At 35.7% G+C, this 20,026-nt stretch overlaps 1 protein-coding gene across 2 annotated transcripts in view; it reads left to right on the top strand.

Moving 5' to 3' along the window:
- FCHSD2 (FCH and double SH3 domains 2) overlaps nt 1–20,026 on the top strand; it is a 194,330-nt gene that overhangs the window by 168,439 nt on the left and 5,865 nt on the right. For both annotated transcript variants that reach the window (XM_006181609.3, XM_032489304.1), the window contains exons 14-16: nt 13,959–14,093; nt 19,542–19,625; nt 19,745–19,922. In XM_006181609.3, the coding sequence (XP_006181671.1) occupies nt 13,959–14,093; nt 19,542–19,625; nt 19,745–19,922 (397 nt within the window). The remainder of the gene's footprint in view (nt 1–13,958; nt 14,094–19,541; nt 19,626–19,744; nt 19,923–20,026) is intronic.

The raw sequence follows: 20,026 nt of genomic DNA, 5'->3' as shown, positions 1-20,026 counted from the left end.
TCTTAATGATACATGGCAGTGTATGACTGGGCTATTGTGTAGCAAACTCAAAATTGCTAACTCTTAACTCATCAACACACCTTGGAAAAAGTCACTTTTCTCTGGGTATCAGAGATCCTAAGAATCTCCTTCAACTCTAAAAATCAAATGATTTTGTGAAATGCTGTCAGTAAAGCTTAATAGATCTCATTTTGTTGCACTTCACTTTACTGAGCTTCACAGATAATTACATTTTTCACAAATTGAATGTTTGTGGCAACCCTGCATTGAACAAGTCTATTGTACACTATTTTTCTAACAGCATTTGCTCACTTTGTGTCTCTGTCACATTTTGGTGATTCTCACAGTATTTTAAACTTTTTCATTATTATTATATTTGTTTTAGTAATCTGTGGTATTACCGTTGTAATGTTTTGGGGTGCCATGAAGTGCACTCATTAAAAGACAACAAACTTAATTGATAAATATTGTGTGTGTTCTGACTGCTCCACCAACCAGCCATTCCCCCTCTCTCTCCCTCTCCTCTGGCCTCCCTGTTCCCTGAGATGCAGCAATATTGAAATGAGGCCAATTAATAACCTACAAAGTGTTCAAGTGAAAGGAAGAATTGCACATCTCTCAGTTTAAATCAAAAGCTAGAAATGATTAAGCTTAGGGAGGAAAGCATGTCAAAAGCTGAGATAGGCTGAAAGCTAGGCCTCTTGAGCCAATTAGCCATGTTGTGAATGCAAAGGAAAGGTTCTTGAAGGAAAGTGAAAGTGCTGCTCCAGTGAATACATGAATGATAAGCAAAACAGCCTTATGACTGATAGGGAGGAAGTTTTAGTGTTCTGGGTAGAAAATCAGACTAACCACAACATTCACTTGAGCCAAAGCAAGGCCCTAACTCTCTTCAGTTCTCTGAAGGCTGAGAGAGGTGAGGAAGCTGAAGAAAAATTTGAAGCTAGCAGAGGTTGGTTCATGAGGTTTAAGGAAAAAAAAACTGTCTCCATAACATAAAAGTACAAGGTGTAGCAGCAAGTGCTGATGTAGAAGCTGCAGCCAGTTATCCAGAAGATCTAGCTGAGATCATTGATGATGGCAGCTACACTAAACAATAGGTTTTCAGTGTAGATACACCAGCCTTGGGAAGCATGCCTCTAGGACTTTCACAGCTAGAAAGGAGAAGTCAACACCTGGCTTCAAAGCTTCAAAGGACAGGCTGACTCTCTTGTTACGGGCTAATGAAGTTGGTGACTTTAAGTTGAAGCCAGTGTTCATTTACCTTTCCAAAAATCCTAAGGCCCTTAATAGTTATGCTAAATCTACTCTGCCTGTGCTCTATAAATGGAACAACAAAGCCTGGATGAGAGTACATCTGTTTACAACATGGTTTTCTGAATATTTTAAGCCCACTGTTCAGAGAAAAAAGATTTTCTTTCAAAATATATACTCATTGACAGTGCACCTGGTCACTTAAGAGCTTTGATGGAAATGTACAAGATTCATGTTGTTTTCATGCATCCATTCTGTAGTTCATGGATCAAGGAGTAATTTTGATGTTCGAGTCTTACAATTTAAGTAATGCATTTCATAAGTCTGTAGCTGCCGTAAATAGTGATTTCTCTGATGGATCTGGGCAAAGTCAATTGAAAACCTTCTGGAAAGGATTCACCATTCTAGATGCCATTTAGGACATTCGTAATTCATGAGAAGAAGTCAAAATATCAACATGAACAGGAGTTTGGAAGAAGTTGATTCCAACCCTCACACATGACTTTGAGGAATTCAAGACTTTAGTGGAGGAAGTAACTGCAGATGTGGTGGAAATAGCTAGAGAACTAACATTAGAAGTGGAGCCTAAAGATGTGACTGAATTGCTGCAATCTCATCATAAAATTTCAACGGATTAAGAGTTGCTTCTTCTGGATGAGCAAAGAAAGTAGTTTCTTGAGGTGGAATCTGCTTCTTGTGAAGGTGCTGTGAGGATTATTGATATGACAGCAGAAGATTTAGAGTTAGTTGATAAAGCAGTGGTAGGGTTTGAGAAGACTACTCCAGTTCTGAAAGAAGTTCCACGTGGGTAAAATGCTATCAAATAGCACTGCATACTACAGAGAAATTATTTGTGAGAGGAAGAGTCAATCAGTGCAGCAAACTTCATTGTCTTATTTTAAGAAATTGCCACAACTACCCAACCTTCAGCAAGCACCACCCTGACCGGTCAGCAGCCATCAACATTCCAGGCAAAAGACCCTTTTACTAACAAAGATTATGACTCTCAGAAGACTCTGATGATGGTTAGTGTTTTTTGGCAATAAAGTGTTTCTTAATTAGGGTATGTGCATTATTTTTTTAGGCATAATACTATTGTATGCTTAATAACGACAGTAAATACAACTTTATGTGCACTGGGAAACCAAAAAATTCATGTGACTCACTTTATTGGAATAATCTCTTCATCACAATGGTGTGGAACCAAACCCACACCAATATTTCCAAGGTATGCTGTACCAGCTAAAAAAATAGGAAAGAAGTTTGCCCCATGAAGGAAATGTCATTTGAGACAATTCTTGAGGAATTTTAACAGGAAAAAAACAAGAGCTTCAGGGTGTGAAGGAAGAAAATGATGATGTCCCTAGTATGGTGTCTGGCAGTGAGTAGTACAGTCTGGTGGTGTTGAATAAACTGGGTATTTTTAACAACTGTCACAGAACATCAGATCACCTAGAGACATATCTGTGAAAGGAGCATTTTGCAATCCCATTCCACTTTTTTCTTCCCTTTAGTCACTCTTACGGAGCCTGTGTCTTCCAACTTTCAGCTGAGGAATATATTTTGTGGAAGTTCTATTAACAATATAAATAAAAGAAAGATATAGGCACAAAATAGCTTAATGAAGTCCCAATATTTATTTAGCCTGATTTTAAATAACAGCCTGAAATAATACAGAGGGAGTTGTATCTCTTCACACTGACAACTGGCTAGGAGCACAGAGCAGAAATACACGTTCTGGGGGCCAAATTATTTCTTCCATCATAGATGCCAACAAAAGCATTAGTCATCAGGTTTAAAATTCCTTTCCATCTGGAAAATATGGTTAATACTACTGTTGGACATTATCAGTGTAAATAAAGTGCCTGATAGAAGATAAATGTTCTTAAAATGTACCATCTATTAGCCTTATAGAATAAGGAAGGAACTAAATTTACTTGAGTGTTAACTCTTTGCCTTCTGTATTATGCTGGAGTACAGAATATAGGACTGAGAAGAAAAAAAATCACAGAATATAGCAACATTTTTTCAAAAGGAGAGGATTCTGATATAATTTTTCAATTGATGGTTAACCAGAGCCTACATACAACTTCCTATGATTGGATTGCTGCCAGTGACCCAGTCACGCCTTCTGTCTGTCATCCCTCCCTTCTCTTATTTTCTTGCCTCCTCTTACTCAAAAACCCATACCTAGTTTACAACCTAATTTTTAAATTACATTAATTTTAAAATAGAAAATTTATGTAACTAGATAACAAAAAAATTAGAAAGTATGGTTAAGAAAAAAATGACCAAAAGCTCCATCCTTATAACACCACTGTTAGCAATTTGATGTAATTCCTTCCTTTTTCTACTATTCCTTTTTAAAACATATTCATCATAATAAAGGTAATTTTGTATGTTTTTTTATCTAGCATTCCATATTGTGGGATGATCTTCATAATCATCTTGTTCATGTCTGTATGGTATTCCATCAGGAATGTGTTCGCTTAACTGTTCTCTTTAGGTTTAATATTTAAATTGCCTCCAGATATTCTAAATAATAATCTTAAAAACATTTGTATACATATTTCTTTTTTTCATACTTGTGGTTTTTTTCTGTAATATAGATTCTTAGAAGTAGAATTACTGGGTCAGAGATTCTTTGATTGAGATTAGTTCATTTTTGTTCTTTTTTCCCCCTAGATTCTCAAGCTATAGCTGACAGTGTTTACATGACTTTCTTGTCTTTGGCCACTTCCCCAAACTGCTATACAAAGGCACCATGACATATACTCTGTTGTAAAGCCTCCCTAAGAATATGCGCATTTTGCAAAGTTAGAAGTAAATTCTAACTCCACTCATTATAAAGACCATGCTGAATATGTGTTTGAAAGGCAATATTAAAGATTTCTTTAGGATGGTAATTTGGTTCCCATCTGCCTCAGTAATGCCTTACACTCCTTGCATCCAGTGGGTTTTGTATTTGAAATACGAAAATCTGTTTGTTGACTTGAGCTAAATCCCAAAGAAAAAGAAACAGTGGGTTTTTGTAATGAAATAAATGTAAAGTGTAGAAGATAATGGAATGTAACTGCAGAAATTTTCAGTCACTTTTATATTTACAGTATTTCCAAATGTGCAGTGGTCTTTTTAATGGACTAAACTCCATACTCAAAATGCCAATAGTTTTTTTTTTAACATTTTTTTATTGAGTTATGGTCATTTTACAATGTGTCAAATTCCAGTGTAGAGCACAATTTTTCAGTTATACATGAACATACATACATTCATTGTCACATTCTCTTTCACTATGAGCCACCACAAGATCCTGTATATTCAAAATGCCAATAGTTTTTAATGAAACTGACATTTCCAATTCCTAGTAGGATCAGTTTAATTCAATTCAGTAAGCATGTATTGAGCCTGCACTGCTCATGAGACCCTTTGCTGGGTGCTGGGAATTACCTAGCTGCATATAATGTCTGTTGAGTTGGTGTCTACAGATTGAGAGAACTAGTCTCACTGACAGCCAAGACCAAAGATGGGCATTGAAAAGATGTAGAGAATTTCACTTCTCAGAGAAGTGTCTCTAGCTGTATCATGTTCTTTTACTTCCTGCACAGCCATAACAAATGCCTGACACAGATCCTTATACATAGTACATGTTCAGAAATATTCATCTGAACCTGAAGATAAGCAGTTTACTCCAGTTCTACCATCCACAAAGCTTAAAATACTACCAAAAGGAGGGAATTCACATTGGTAAAGCATCTATTCTGTACCAGGTACTGTCAGGCACATTCATACATTATTTCAGTTAATGATCACAACAGTCCTGAATGTATTACAGACAAGAAGATAGACTTGGAAGAATTAACTATCTCTCCTGACAGCACATAGCTAGTAAGTGGAGAGAGCTGGAGTTAGAATTCAGATATATGTGCCTCTAAAGGCCTGCTCTTTAGCATACTTTCTTACTCTGTGGATGCCCCTTTTATTCCTTTAACCTTTATCATGATTCATTTCCATTGCTATTCATTTTTTTCCCCTTTAAGCTCTGTTGAATCATCATTGACTGTCCTGTTTTTAATGTAATTAATGGTCTTACAGCATCTTGAAATACTGTGTGACCAGTTGTCATTAAAGTTTCCAAGCTTTACAAGGTAGATGCTGAAGTTTAAAAAAAAAATTCATCTTCAGCTCTTCTTCAGTTGCTAGTCTCAATAATTATCCTGTAAAATTATAGTTAAATTTAAATAACCTTTCAATGAAAGGAATGGATTCTGGATCCATGAATTTTCTGTGCATGGGTTTTCTTTTGATGGAAAATCAAAGTGTTCTATCAAAAAAAAAAAAAAATCCCAAGCTCTACTGATATTTTTTGACTGTTTTGCTGAAATATAATTGACATACAATAGACTGCATGTATTTAAAAGTGTACACTTGGCTTTGTCTGGCTTCTTTCACTTAGCATGATTATTTTGAGAATCATCCATGTTGTTGCATGTCTCAGTACTTAGTTTAATTGCTGAGTAGTATTCTGTTGTATGAACATACCACAATTTGTTTATCCATTCACCTGACAATGGGCATTTGAATTGTTTGGGGCTATTACAAGTAAAACTGCTATGAATGTATGTTTTGGCTGGGTCATCTGGTGGCTATATGTTTAACATTGTAGGAAACTCTCAGGCTGTTTTCCAAAGCAGGTGGTTGTACCATTTTACATTCCCATCAATAGAGTACTAGTGTTCCAGTTGTTCCACAACAGTGCCAACACTTAGTTTGGTCGATCTTTCTTTTTTTTTTTTGGTAGTGTAGTCCATTTACAATGTTGTGTCAACTCTGGTGTACAACATGTTTCAGTCATACATATATTCATTTTCGTATTCTTTTTCATTATAGATTACTGCAAGATATTGAATATAGTTACCTGTGCTATACAAAAGAAACTTGTTTTTTATCTATTTCATGTAAACTAGTTAGTATCTGCAAATCTCTAACTCCCAACTTATTCCTTCCCACCCCCTTCCCCTCCTGGTAACCTGATCGATCTTTTCAATTTTAGATATTCTAATAGGTATGCATTAGATAGTAGTGTATCATTGTAGTTCTAATTTGCATTTCACTAATAATGTTGAGCATCTTTTCATATGCTTATTTGCCTCTGTGTATATTCTTCAGTGAAGTGTCTGTGCAGATCTTTCAACTAAATTTTATTAGGTTGTTTGTTTTCTTTTTATTGAGTTTTGAGAGTTTTGTTATATTCTGGATACAAATCCTTTATCAGATATATGACTTAATGTAATTTTCTCCCAGTCTATAGCTTTTTTTTTTTTTTTTTTTTTTTTTGGGTCTTCTTAACAGTGTCTTTTAAAGAGCAGAAATTTTTAATTTTGATGAAATCCAACTAATTTTTTTTCTTTTATGGATCACACTTTGGTATGATAGCTAATAAATCTTTGCCTAAGCCAAAGTCATAAAGATTTTCTCCTGTGTTTTCTTCTGGAAGTTTTATAGTTTTAGGTTTTACATTTAAATCTGATTCAGTGTGAGTTAAGTAAGAAGAGTGAGTAAAAGTTCTTTTTTGTTGTTGTTGAGAAGACTGTCCATTCTCCGCTGAATTGCCTTCACATCTTTGTCAAAAATTAACTAACCATATATGTGTGGCTCTATTTTTGGACTTCCTGTTCTGTTCCACTGATCTATTTGTCTAGCTTGATGACTGTGCTACTCTGTATGAATTATTGTAACTTTAAAGTCCTGAAGTCAATTAGCGTAAATCTTCCAGTTTTCTTCTTTTTCAAAGTTGTTTTGGATATTCTCTTTCCTTTGCATTTCCATATGAATTTTAAAATCAGTTTTCTACCAGAAAACCTACCAGGATTTTTTCAGTAGGATTGCAGTGAATCTGTGGACCAGTTTGAAGACATTTGACATCTTAACAATATTGAGTCTTCCAATTGTCTTTTATTTCTCTCAGCAGTATTTTGTAGTTTTCAGTGCATAGGTCTTGCACATCTTTTGTCAGACTTATGTCTAGTTCATAGTTTTTTATGCTATTGTAGTGATTTTTTTTATTTCAATTTCCAATTGTTCATTGCTAACATATAGAAATAGTTGATCTTTGTATATTGATTTTCTATCCTACAACATTGCTAACTCGTTTATTAGTTTTTGTAGCTTTTATGGAGATTTTCTATACAAATAATCATGTCACCTATATATAAAGACAGTTTTACTTCTTCCTTTCCAGTTCAGGTGCCTTCTTTTTCCTTCCATGATCCCCTTTTTTTCTCCTTACTTAACAACTGCAATCTAGTACAATGCTGGAATAGAAGTGGTGAGAACCAACAGATGCTCTTGGCTTGTTCCCGAACTTAGGGAAAGCATTTGATCTTTCACCATTAAGTGTGATGTTCACAGTAGGATTTTTGCAGATGCCCTTTACCATGTCAAGGAAGTTTTCTCTATTTTTATTTAAGTTTGCTGATAGAAGTGGATGTTGGATCTTGTCGAATGATTTTTTTTTTCTTTTTTAGTTTGTTAATACGGTGAAGTGCATTGATGATTTTTCAGATAGTAAACCAATTTCACATTCTTGATGAATTCCACTGGATCATGATATATTATCCTTTTTATATGTTGATTGGAATTGACTTGTTTAAATTTTGATAAGCATTTTTATATCTCTATATATGGCAGATACTTTATAGTTTTCTTATAATGTTTTTCTGGTTTTGATATAATGATGTCTCATAAAATAATTTGAAAAAATATCCCCTCCTCTTCAATTTTCTGAAAGCTTATGTAGAATATTTTCCTTCTTTAAATTTTTGGTAGACTTCACCAGAACAGTTACCTCGGCCTGGAGGGTTTGTTTTTTTTTTTTTTTTTGGTGGGAGTTTTAAATACAACAAACTCAATTTCTTTAATAGATATAGAGTTATTCAAGTTAGTCTTCTTGAGTGGGCTTTGATCATTTGTGTCTTTCAAGAAATTTGTCGATTCCATCTGAGTTGCCAAATTTATTAGCATAAAGTTGTTCATAATATTTTTATTATTCTTTGGTTGTCTGGAGAATCTATAATGGCATCACATTTCTTATTCCTGATATTGGTTATTTGTGTCTCTTTTTTCCCCTGATCATTCTGCTAGAGGTTTATCAATTTGAGGTATCTTCACAAAAAAAACCAGCTTTTTATTTCACTGACTTTTTCCCTGTTTTTTGTTTTGTTTTCTATTTTATTGATTTCCGCTGTAGTTTTTATTATTTCCTTTATTCTGATTAGTTTGCATTTAATTTGCTCTTTCCTGATTTTTTTAACGTGGAAGCCAAGGTCATTGATGTGAGACTTTCCTTCTTTTCCAATATAGGCATTTGGTGCTAAACATTTCCTTCTACGTGTTGCTTAAGCTCCACCACACAAATTCAGATACATTGTGTTATTATTTTCATTCAGTTTTAAATATTTTCTAATTGGCCATTTAAATTCTTCTTTGATTCATGGGTTGTTTTGAAGTGTTGTTGAGTTTCCAAATATTGGAGGGTTTTACAGATATCTTTTTATTATTGATTTCTAATTTATTTCCATTATGGTCAGACAACATACTTGAATTTATTGACATACTTTAAAAGTAAATACACTTTAAATTTATTGACACTTGTTTTGTGGCACAGTATATAGTATATCTTGGTAAATGTTCCATGTGTACTTGAAAAGAATGTATAATCTGCTGTTGCTAGGTGTTATGTTCTGTAAATGTCAGTTAAGTCAAGTTGGTTTATAGTGTTATTTAAGTCTATTGATTTTCTGAGTTCTCTACCTGGTACCTTATGCCTTATGAGGTTTTCCACTCTGTTAAGAAGAAACAGGAAATATTTCCAGACTGATGTGAGCACTGAGGATTTTTCCTGCTAATCCTTTGGGTGGTTCTATCACTGGCTTCAGATAGTTCTTGATGTACACGTGCGGGTTAGTACTTAACTGAAGACTTGCTGGGGACCCTCTGCAGATTTCCAGAGTTCTCTCTATGCATTTCTCTCTCCTGCATTACTCTTCCCTGCGTACTCTAGCCACTCTGGCCTTCCTGTATTTCCAGTTCTGTATCCTCAATTCACGGAGACCATTATCTTCTGCCTGGGTCCACTCCTGCTGTATCTCAGCCTGGAAACTTTCTTCAGACAGTGAGTTGGGGAAATTGTTTCCCATCCTCCAGGGATCTCTGACCTTTTTTCACATGATGTCCACTGTCTGGAAAACTTGTTCTTTCATATATGTTGAACAATGTTTTTAGTTGTTTATGGAAGAAATGTAAATCTAATCACTGATATTCCATCTTGCCTGGAAACAGAAATCCACTTTGCTGATATTTTCAGCATCATCTTTTATAATATACTTGTGTTGTATTTGGAATGATATACACTGTGATCGCTTCTCTGTCTAGATGGAATTCAGAGTTTCTGCTACCCAGTTATAGGGAGCTGCCTTCCTCTTTGTTGGATTTCACCAGGTTTTTTAATCTAGATTCTCCTTTCCTCATAAAAACAAGAATATATTAAGTACCTCCTATGTACCAAGCATGTATTAGGGGTTTAAATATGTTACCTCACTTAATCCTTATCATGACTTTGTTAAGAAGTAAGAGGTAAAGAGGTAATTGAAATTGGGAAGTTAAATAATTTTCCCAAAGCCATATAGCAAGTAAATGTCATCGTCAGCATTCAGACCCAAGTCTGTTGGATCCAAGGACCATAAAGCTGATGAAGCCCTTCAGAGGTAATTTTGCTGAGTACAAGGGGACGGCTACTAAAACCAACTCAGGAAGGTTCTGCTTATCTGTCCTTGCAATAAGAGTAAGCAGTTTACATCTAAGAAAGGAAAAATGTTAGTACAGCTAGAAAGAGTAGTTTTAACTAAAGTTCTATCAGGTGACAGGAAGGAAAAGGGATAAGTGAGCAGTTGTTAAGAAACAGGAAGAATGTGATTTTAGAAATGCTGGGTCAAGAAAACATTGCAACAGTTAAGTTACGAGGGTGGAAGAGGAAAAAAGAAGAAATTGTTCTGAAATGACATGCTTTGCAAAGCTGTGCATGAGCAATGCAAGAGCATGTGACAGTGACCCTTATTGCTGTCACTGCAATCTTTCATTCCCTTCTGTGATAATCAAAAAATGAACTAAAAATAAAGGAGAAAGAAAGGGATGTTTAGTATCAAACAGCATTGCCAATATAAAATGTTTTGGATTGATTCCCAGTGCCAAAACACAGTACATATTAACATTCCTTATACTGTATTTTTGGAACTTGTTCTACCCACATTAGCTTTAATTTTAGTTTTTATAGATGTATGGGTGTTTTGTTTTGTTTCTCATAATGCCTATAGTTTTTTTAATGTCTATAATCTTTACTAGAATATAAAAGCAATGTCTTCCAAGTATATAAAAATACGTTTAAAGTAAGTTTTATGGCAATTTCCTGTGTGATCCTCATCTTTTATATGACACAATGCCCTGCTGGAAAACAGTAGAATCATAAGCCTGAGATGATTTGAAAGGTCAAGATTTGACTCTGTTTTGTCATCGATCTGCCTGACCAGACATGAATTATTTATAAGATGAGGCACGTGATTACCTCACTCAGCTGGGGAGAATTTTCAATTATAGTTATAAATGAGAATATTAAAGGGGCTTTGAAATGGAGGCAATAAATGTGATAGGAAGTACGTACTATTTATTCTCCTGGAAACCTCTCCTACCCCCAATTCTATAGAATTTTATTAGGGAAATAGCAGTTAAAGAGTCAATTTTAAAACGTTAGTGATAATTACTCAAGAGAAATCACTTTAGCTCATTAAAAAGTAGAATTTAACAACATAGGCATCCTATACTTTTTGACTCATTGAATCCCGGGAACTCTTCTATGAACTTCTTCTCGATTTACACTTTCCATATTCACAGAGCCCTCTGTGCCCTTAGCATTTGATTGTGCTCATTTTCCACTCTAGATTGTGAGCTCCTGCAAAGCAGACATTGTCCTTCATTTCATATCTAAGATCCTAGTGTGGTGTTCAGCATGTAGTAGGTATTTGATATTTTAATTAATTGTTCTACTGTGAGGCCCAATTCTGACTGTCCATTCCTCATATCCTTAATTTGTAAACATTAGTGCCTTTGTCCATTTTAACATGGGGAAAAGTAGCCAACTAAGTATTTATATGTAGCTAGAAACAAAGAAACCTTTGAGTCTGTTTTGTTTCTTCTTTATTGGTTTTTAGTTTAAAACATAAAACATGCTTATACTAATAGTTCAGATAGTACAAAGGTATATAAAAAACAAGTTGATTGCCTGTGTTCTCCAGTCTTTATTCTTCTTACTCTGCCTCCCTCTGTCAGATGTTTATGCTCATATAGATATTATTTGTGTTTTAATATCATGGACAGTACTCTAGGTAAATACACTTTTACACTTAATATCATTTTAATTAATATGTATGTTTTAGCTATAGTGGATAATATACATTGAAACTGAGTTAAATTATTTCCTTTGTGCTCCCTTTCAAAAAGAATTGTGCCCCTTTTTTGTGGCAAAATATACGTAACATAAAATTTACCATTTAAACCATTTTTAAATATATAGTTCAGTGGCATTCAGTACATTCACATTGTTGTGCAACCATAACCATCATCTATCTCCAGAGCTCTTTTCATCTTGCAGAAGTAAAACTCTGTACCAGTCAAATAAAAACTCCCCATTCTCCCAACCCCCCAAATCCCTGGCAACCAACATTCTACTTTCTGACTGTAAATTTGACTCTAGGTACCTCATATAAGTAAAATCATACAGTATTTATCTTTTTGTGATTGGCTTATTTCACTTAACATGAATGTCCTCAAGGTTTATCCATACTGTATCATGTGCCAATATGTGCTTCCTTTTCAAGGCTAAATAATATTCTGTTTGGGTTGGGGTGGGGATTAGATGGATTTATTTGTTTATTTATTTATTTAAGCAGAGGTACTTAGGGGGTTGAACCCAGGACCTCATGCATGCTAGCATGAACTCTTCCACTGAGCTATACCCTCCCCCAAGGCTGAATAATGTTCTGTTTTATGTATATACCACATTTTGCTCATCCACTTGTTTCAATGGATGCTTAGGTTGCTTCCACCTTACAGCTATTGTGAATAATGCTGCTGTGAACATTGGTGTACAAATGTCTGTTCAGGTCCCTGCTTTCAGAACCTTTTAGGAAGAAGAATTGAAAGAATAGAATAGAAATGGAAAGAAAAGAAGTGAAATTGCCGGATTATATGGTAATTCTATGTTAAACTTTTTGAGGAACCACCATACCGTTTTCCAAAGTGACTGCACCATTTTACATTTCTGCCAGCAGTGCAACAAGTGTTCCAGTTTCTCCACATCCTTGCCAATACTTGCTTCCTGGTTTTTTTTTTTTATAATAACCATTCTGATGCGTGTGAAATGGTATCTCATTATGGTTTTGATTTGTGTTGCCCTAATGATTAGTGATGTTGAGCATCTTTTCATGTGCTTATTGGCCATTTGTGTATCTTCTTTGAAGAAATGTCTTTCGAGTCCTTTCTCCATTTTTGAATTGGATTGTTTTTTGTTCTTGAGATTTAGGCAGTCTTTATATATTCTGGATATTAATCCCTTATCAGACATGATAAATTGGGTTGCCTTCTTACTCTGTTGTCCTTTGATGCACAAAAGTTTTTATTTTGATGTGGTGCAATTTGTCTTTTTTTTCTTTCATTGCCTATCCTTTTGGTGTGTATTCAAGAAATCATTGACAAATTTGGTGTCATGAAGCTTTTCCCCCATGTTTTCTTCTAAAAGTTTTATGGTTTTAGCTTTTACGTTTAGGTCTTTGATCCATTTGAGTTAATTTTTGTAAGATAAGAGCCTAACTTCACTCTTTTACGTGTGGATATCCACTTTACCCAGTACCATTTGTTGAAAAGACTGTCCTTTCCCCATTGAATAGTCTTGGGACTCTTGTCAAAAATCATGTAACTATATATGTGAGGATTTATTTCTGGGCTTTCTATTTCCCAACTCATTTTTAATAGATGTCATTTATCTATAATATGAACACATCATAGTTTATTCAAATATTCCTCTATTGATGGAGATATAGGTTATGTCCAGGCTTTTGCCACTACAAGCAGTGTTGCAGTAAACATCTCAGAATATGTAGTTTTAACGATCCTAGTGCTTTTATTTCTTTATAATAGATTCACAAAAGTGAAGTTGCTAGACGAAGTGTTATATTTAGTTTTTAATTTCAGTAGGCAGGATTTTTTTTAAGGATATATCAGTTTACATTTCTACCAGCCATAGATGAAAGCCTGTTTTTCCACGTCATTGGTAGCATTTAGAAATCTTTTTAGTATTTTTTTATATGGTCAGTTTAAAATGGTAAGAGGCCTTTATTAGTATTTAACAGTGAAGAGTGAAAGGATACTGATAAATATTTCTTATATATTTGAAAGACATTTTACTCTTGGTTTTAAAAAGAAAAAAATTCTGTCCTTTCGTAACATGAGAAATGCAAATGAGAACAGATACTTATTTCTGTGTCCAGCTGAATAAGTAAATTAAAATTTTGAAAAAAATCAGGCTTTAAGTGTTTTTCCTGCTTTCATCCATTTTGTTGAAGTAAGTAACCTAGCGAATGGCTTCTGATTTTTCCTAGCTTAATGCAGATACTGAAAGAGAAGAAGGAGAAGAGTTTGAAGACAACATGGATGTTTTTGATGACAGCAGTTCCAGCCCTTCTGGCACCTTAAGAAATTATCCACTCACCTGCAAAGTTGTTTATTCCTATAAGGTTTGTATTTATTTAACATATTTTTCATATTAAATTGTGACAATTCTTAAGATACATGTAACTGTATCTACCTGGCCTCTTCTAATGTGCTTAACATAAAATTGGTGTTCAGTTCATATTAGAGGCAACATAACATAATGGTAGAGTCTAGGCTCTGACATCAGACTGCCTCAGTTAAAATCCTGTCTCTGCCACTTGCAAGGTATATGACAATGCTGGGTCCCTTGGTCTCTGTGAGCCTCAGTTTTCTTATCTATATTATAAGGATAATATTGTAGGGCTAGATTGAAGACTAAATGAGATAACACTTTTATAGCAAAACAGTTAGCACAGTACCTGGCATCTAGTAAATTTTATGTAAATAGAACTCTTATCCTTATCAATTGCCTTCTTGGTGCACAAGATCCTCCACTGGAATAATTCTCAAAGTTGATATTAAAAGAAAATTGTTTTACTAAGCAGTTTTGTTAAACTTTACCTTTCCTAATCTTAATATAACCACCTCTTGTTTCCATGTTAAGCAGAAACCTGGATAGATTCCTGACTTCCAAACTTGATTTGGTATAATAGTTCTTATCCTCTCTCACCCCTGCCCCGCTTTCACAGTAACTTTTCACTTGTACAAAGTAAACTGAGTTTTAATTACCCAGCTTCTCTCTTTTGCTCACTCCCTTTATCCAGTCAGTAGCCAGTCCTATTGAATCCACCTCCAAAACATATCCTAAATCCATTGACGTTTCATCACCTTGGTCTAGGCCATTGCTTTAATTACTGTGAAAGAAAAAAAACTCATAATTGGTATCCCTTCTTCATACTCGTCTACCAACAGTCCACATTCCACTCTGCAGCCAGAATTGTCTTTAACATATAAAGGATATTATTTTGTTCCCCTGCTTAAAACCCTTTATAAATTTTCCATCACATATAGAAGAACAAACACTTCACTAGGGTCTACAATGTCCAGATTGATCTGGCCCCTGCCAGTGTCCCTAGCTTCATGTCAGACCAACCCACCCAACTGCTGCCCAACCCACTCACTACACATTAGCCACTCTAGCTGCCTTTCAGTCTTCAGAAGCACCATGCTCCTCCCTGACTTGACAGCTTTGCACTTGTTGCTCTCCTACCTAGAACTGTTTTCTCCCGGATCTTGGTTGGCTGCCCACTGCTCTTCATATAGGCTCAGCTCAAATAGTGCTGCTTCAGGTCTCCCCTGATCTCCTAAATACATAACCCACTCCTCAGTCACTACTCTATCTCACTGCCCTCTTGCCGTCATTTATTTGCTATATAGCAGTTATCACCAGCCAAACTTAATCTTATTTGTTTTCATATTTCTTTGTCTAACTTGCTACTAAAGGTCCATGAAGGCAGAAGCCTTGTCTGTGTGTCTTCAGCACCCAGGACAGTACCCAGCACGTAGTAGGTCCTCAAGAGATAATTAGGACATGAACAAATGAATCCTCTTTTGGCTGCCATGCTATTGGAGACTCAATGCTTAAGGGACAACAACAGAAGAAGGGTCTGGAGAGAATCTAAAACAGTCATACATGGGACAGTCTCACTTCTACCACCACCATCCCTAGGTAGCTACAGGCTGGCAGTATTTACTACTCAGTATCAGTGATTACCAGACTTTTTTATAGTTTAACATCCTTTCATTATATATTTAAGTTAATAATACGCCCTCTTTTCTAAAAGGGTTGGGTTGTTTTTTTTCCAGTGTAAACTGTTTAGATAATCTTTTGAAAATTTGAAGTCACCTCTGAGATTCTTGGAAAGGTGTTTTAGAATATTATAAAACTAGTGTTGGGAGTATTTCCCCATCTTCCTTCTCAATATTATATTTACTTTGAAGTTCCAGAATTAAAATTTAAGGTCCTTAAATGGAGAGGGTTGTAAGTGTCTGAGTGATTATAAACAGCTAACATTCATCTGACATCCCCTCTGTTGGCATATCCTAGGCATATCCATATGGTAAAACAGACTGTAAAATTTTTTTAATCAGTTAACCATTGAACATTTATCGAGTGCCCAATATGTGATAAGTTTGGGGGATGCAAGAATGAACGTGACACCACTCCTGCCTCTCAGGAATGGATAGTCTGCAGGGAGTAAATATTAAATTGAAAAATAGAATATATTTGAAAACATTTATAATAAAGGTAAAACTGCTAATTCTTCCTATGATGATTAGGAGAAATTTTACAGATGAAGTAGCATTTCAGTTAAGTTATGAATAAGACCTTTCTTGATGCAGTGGTAAGATGGGGTAGGAAAAGAGCCTTCTAAGCAAAGAGAACAGCAGATACAGAGACACACAGTTTAATGAGATAATAGGATACTCAGGAAACATTAAACTCAGTGGTGTGTGAGCATGTAGTGTGGGGAATAGAGCAGCTGGAAGAAACATGCCAGATAGTAAAGGGCCTTGTAGACCAGACTGATGCTTGGCTTTTATCCTTGCTGAGAGAAGCCATTGGATGTCCTAAAATCAGACTGGGTTTTTAAAGAAGGTAACCCTGGTCATGGTATAGGTGCCCTACAAGACAGATTAGAATTGAGCCTAACTAATAAGACTAACTATAAGCTTAATTGTTATTCCTGTAGTCCAACCAGCAAAGAAGGCCTGAGTTAATCTGGTGAGAAAAAAAAAAAAAGCCAAATTTAAGAATTGGAGTCAAAAGCCTTAAAAATGCTCATAACTTTGATCCTACTAGCATATATCCTAAGAAAGTGACCCACAATGTAGAAAAACATTCTGGATACAAAATGGTCTTTAATCATAGTACTTACTTTATAATAGTTCAAAGTTGGCAATCCAATAAGGAAATAGTTAAATCAGTTAACCGTTTGTATAATGTAACCATAACATAAAATATTACAAAGATAATTGAAAATTACATTAGTGAGTTTTTTATATAAGAAGAAATATGTCAAAAAAGTAAGACACCAAACTGTATGTATCTTAAGACCTCAGTTATGTATTTCTAACTTTTCTACAATGAACATGTATTACTTTTATAATCAGGAGAAATATATTATTTTAAAAGAAAATAGGAAATTTAGAGAGATGGTGGTGGGAATGGAGGACCTGGCTGCTTCTGAAGTTCTGTCACTGGGCATTAGGACTTCAGGAGGTAGTGTGAGACCATGGGTTTATTTCATAACCATTTACTGACCACTTGCTGTCTTTAGTTGGTGTAAGTGAGAATTACATTCCATGCCTTAAGTAAGTCATTCTAGTAGGAAGCCCACAACTATAAAAAACTAACTAGAGTACCAAGGTAGTCAGTGTTAGAGGGATGCACAAAGTCTTACAAAAACAAAAGGAGGAAAAAGCAACCAACTCATCGTAGGTGGTCTTGGAAAACATATGCGCTGGGCCTCAAATCATGAGTAATAATAATGGCTACCATTTAGTAAGTCCTTTGTGCCTGGTATCATAAGTATATACATACGTATTTTTCTTTCTAATCCCTTCAATAACCCTATAAGGAAGATACTATCAACCAACCTATTAATTCAACAAATATTATTTGAGTATCTTCCATATACCATGCTGTGCTCTTTTCTAGCCTCGGGGATGTAGCATTGATCAACACAGACAAAAATCTCTGCCCTCACAGAGCTTACATTCTAATAGGAATCAAAAAGAAAACTGAGGCTGTGAGAGGTCTTAATGGTCCCTTGCCCATAGAAACAGACTGAAGCTGGACTTGAATCCACAGTAATCTAAATCCATTCATCAGATGGAAAAGAGGGAGCAGGGCCTGCTGGATGGAAGGAACAGCCTGGTAAAAGTATAAAGGCAAGAAAGAACATGGTATATTCAGAGAATAGGGAATAGTATGCTGGGGCCAAAGCATCAAGAGATCACAGGGTCCAGACTCTTTAGGGTCTTGAGTGCTATGCAAAGAACTTGACCTTGTCAAGTGGAAGTATTGGTCACTGCTAGGGATGGTATGATCAAGCTAGTGTCTGCTTATAAAACAATGATGGACAACTTGCACAGACCTCTATGACTTTTTTTTACAAGGGCAGCAATATATTTTAAAAGTTGTTCTTCACCCTCCTGCTTTGGTCTCACACACATTGAAATCTGGTTATGTTGATACTTCTTAAATTTTACCATTGAATTAGGAAAAACATTTTTGTTTATAGGTGTGTTTTGCTGGTATATTCAAGGCATAATGTTTCTGATTAGCAAAGAAATTCTGTTGGAAAAGCTATCAAGAATCAATGAGCTTTCTTTTTCTCATATTTTGAGATCAGATGTAACTACTTAAAATTCTGATCCTGGAGTATTTCTGTGATTGGTCAGCCATTTTCAATACTATTTTTCTGTCTCAAGCAGCTATTACAGCAATATGCAGAATCTGGGTTTGATAAAATGAACATGAAGTGGGAGGAAAGTGACCCATTTTCTTGCCTTATTTTCGCTTGTGTAACTTGGAGATATTTTACACTTTGAGAGATATGAAAAACTATATGGTCTGACAGTTTTAACTGATTTTGGGACTTGGGAAAAGCTTTTAAGACTGTTCACTGGAGAGCCAGAAGATGCCTCCAGGCCCCTCCCTGTTACACATGACAGGCAAGTCTCTTTAGGAAACAAAGCAACATAGTCTCTCACTCCAGTCCCTTTACAGAGCCCTGAGAGTCTGATTTCAGATTCTACAGTCTCAGGGGCAATATTTGGGTGGCTTGTGCTCGTGGACTCCTGCTGTCAGGGAGAAAAAAACCATCACAATTAGTGACTTGTGCAGAAGCACCCAAGGGGATCAGCCCAGTCTCCACAGTTAAGTTGGAGCATAGTAATTCCAAACTTTGACCAATCTCAATCATTTCTCCTCCTACAACTTCCTTCTCTTGGCCACTGTTTTACAGTGATTCCAGACCAGGTCTAGGAGCTGCTTAAAGCTATCATCCAGTCCATGTACATAGCTCTTTGCATTTTCACAGCACGCACTTCCATGGTAGCCCTCTTGTACAGTTCTAATCCAGTGCTTTCTCCTTTGCCTGTGCTTCCCAAATCATTGATTCTGTCCATATTCATCCCCCATTGACTCCCTCATCCTCCTGAGAATGGCAGGATTGTCATTTTGAAGAAATGGAGACATCAAGAAGTTGAATAACTTACCAGTAGATACATAAGCTGGAGCTAGAACCCAAGTCCTCTACTTCCAGCAGAGTGCTGTGTTCACTGAACCTGATTGCCTCTTGAGGATTCCGTTTCTCCAGTTTTTGTTGTGGCTTTATTTTGTTTAGTTTTTTTAAAGTAAAACTTCACCTCATTATGATAGTTTTACAACACTTAAATTTTTATGTTCAATACGTTTTTCAAAATCATTTCAATATTTTGATCCCCAGTTTTTGTTATGATCAGTTCACATCTGCTCTTTATCTAACCTTTTTAATTTTGTCCATGACCATCCTACATTGCAGGCTTCTCAACCAGATGAGTTGACCATTGAGGAGCATGAGGTGTTAGAAGTGATTGAAGATGGAGATATGGAAGACTGGGTAAAGGTATATTCCTTTGCTCATATCGCCCCTTCTTGTGACTTTTTAGGAGTTTGTTTTGGTTCGTGTTGTGCCCTGTCCAAATTGTGTGTGCAAACCTGTTTTGTCACATGTCTTTTACTCAGGCTCGAAATAAAGTTGGCCAAGTGGGTTATGTGCCAGAAAAGTACCTACAGTTTCCCACCTCGAACAGTCTACTGAGCATGCTACAGTCCTTGGCTGCTTTGGACAGTCGGTCACACACATCCAGCAATTCCACGGAGGCCGAACTCGTTTCAGGCAGCCTCAACGGAGATGCCAGTGGTAAAGACTGAAACAAGGCACTCTTTATTTGGTCACATTTGACCTAAATTGTATTACCCTGGAGTCAGCCTTCAGTAGGTTAAAAAGCACAACTTTATTCCTTT

Source organism: Camelus ferus, chromosome 10 (assembly GCF_009834535.1).
Source record: "Camelus ferus isolate YT-003-E chromosome 10, BCGSAC_Cfer_1.0, whole genome shotgun sequence".
In the NCBI taxonomy this organism is placed as follows: Eukaryota; Metazoa; Chordata; class Mammalia; order Artiodactyla; family Camelidae; genus Camelus; species Camelus ferus.
Note: the sequence above shows the minus strand (reverse complement) of the source record. Positions and strands in the feature narration are given on the sequence as shown.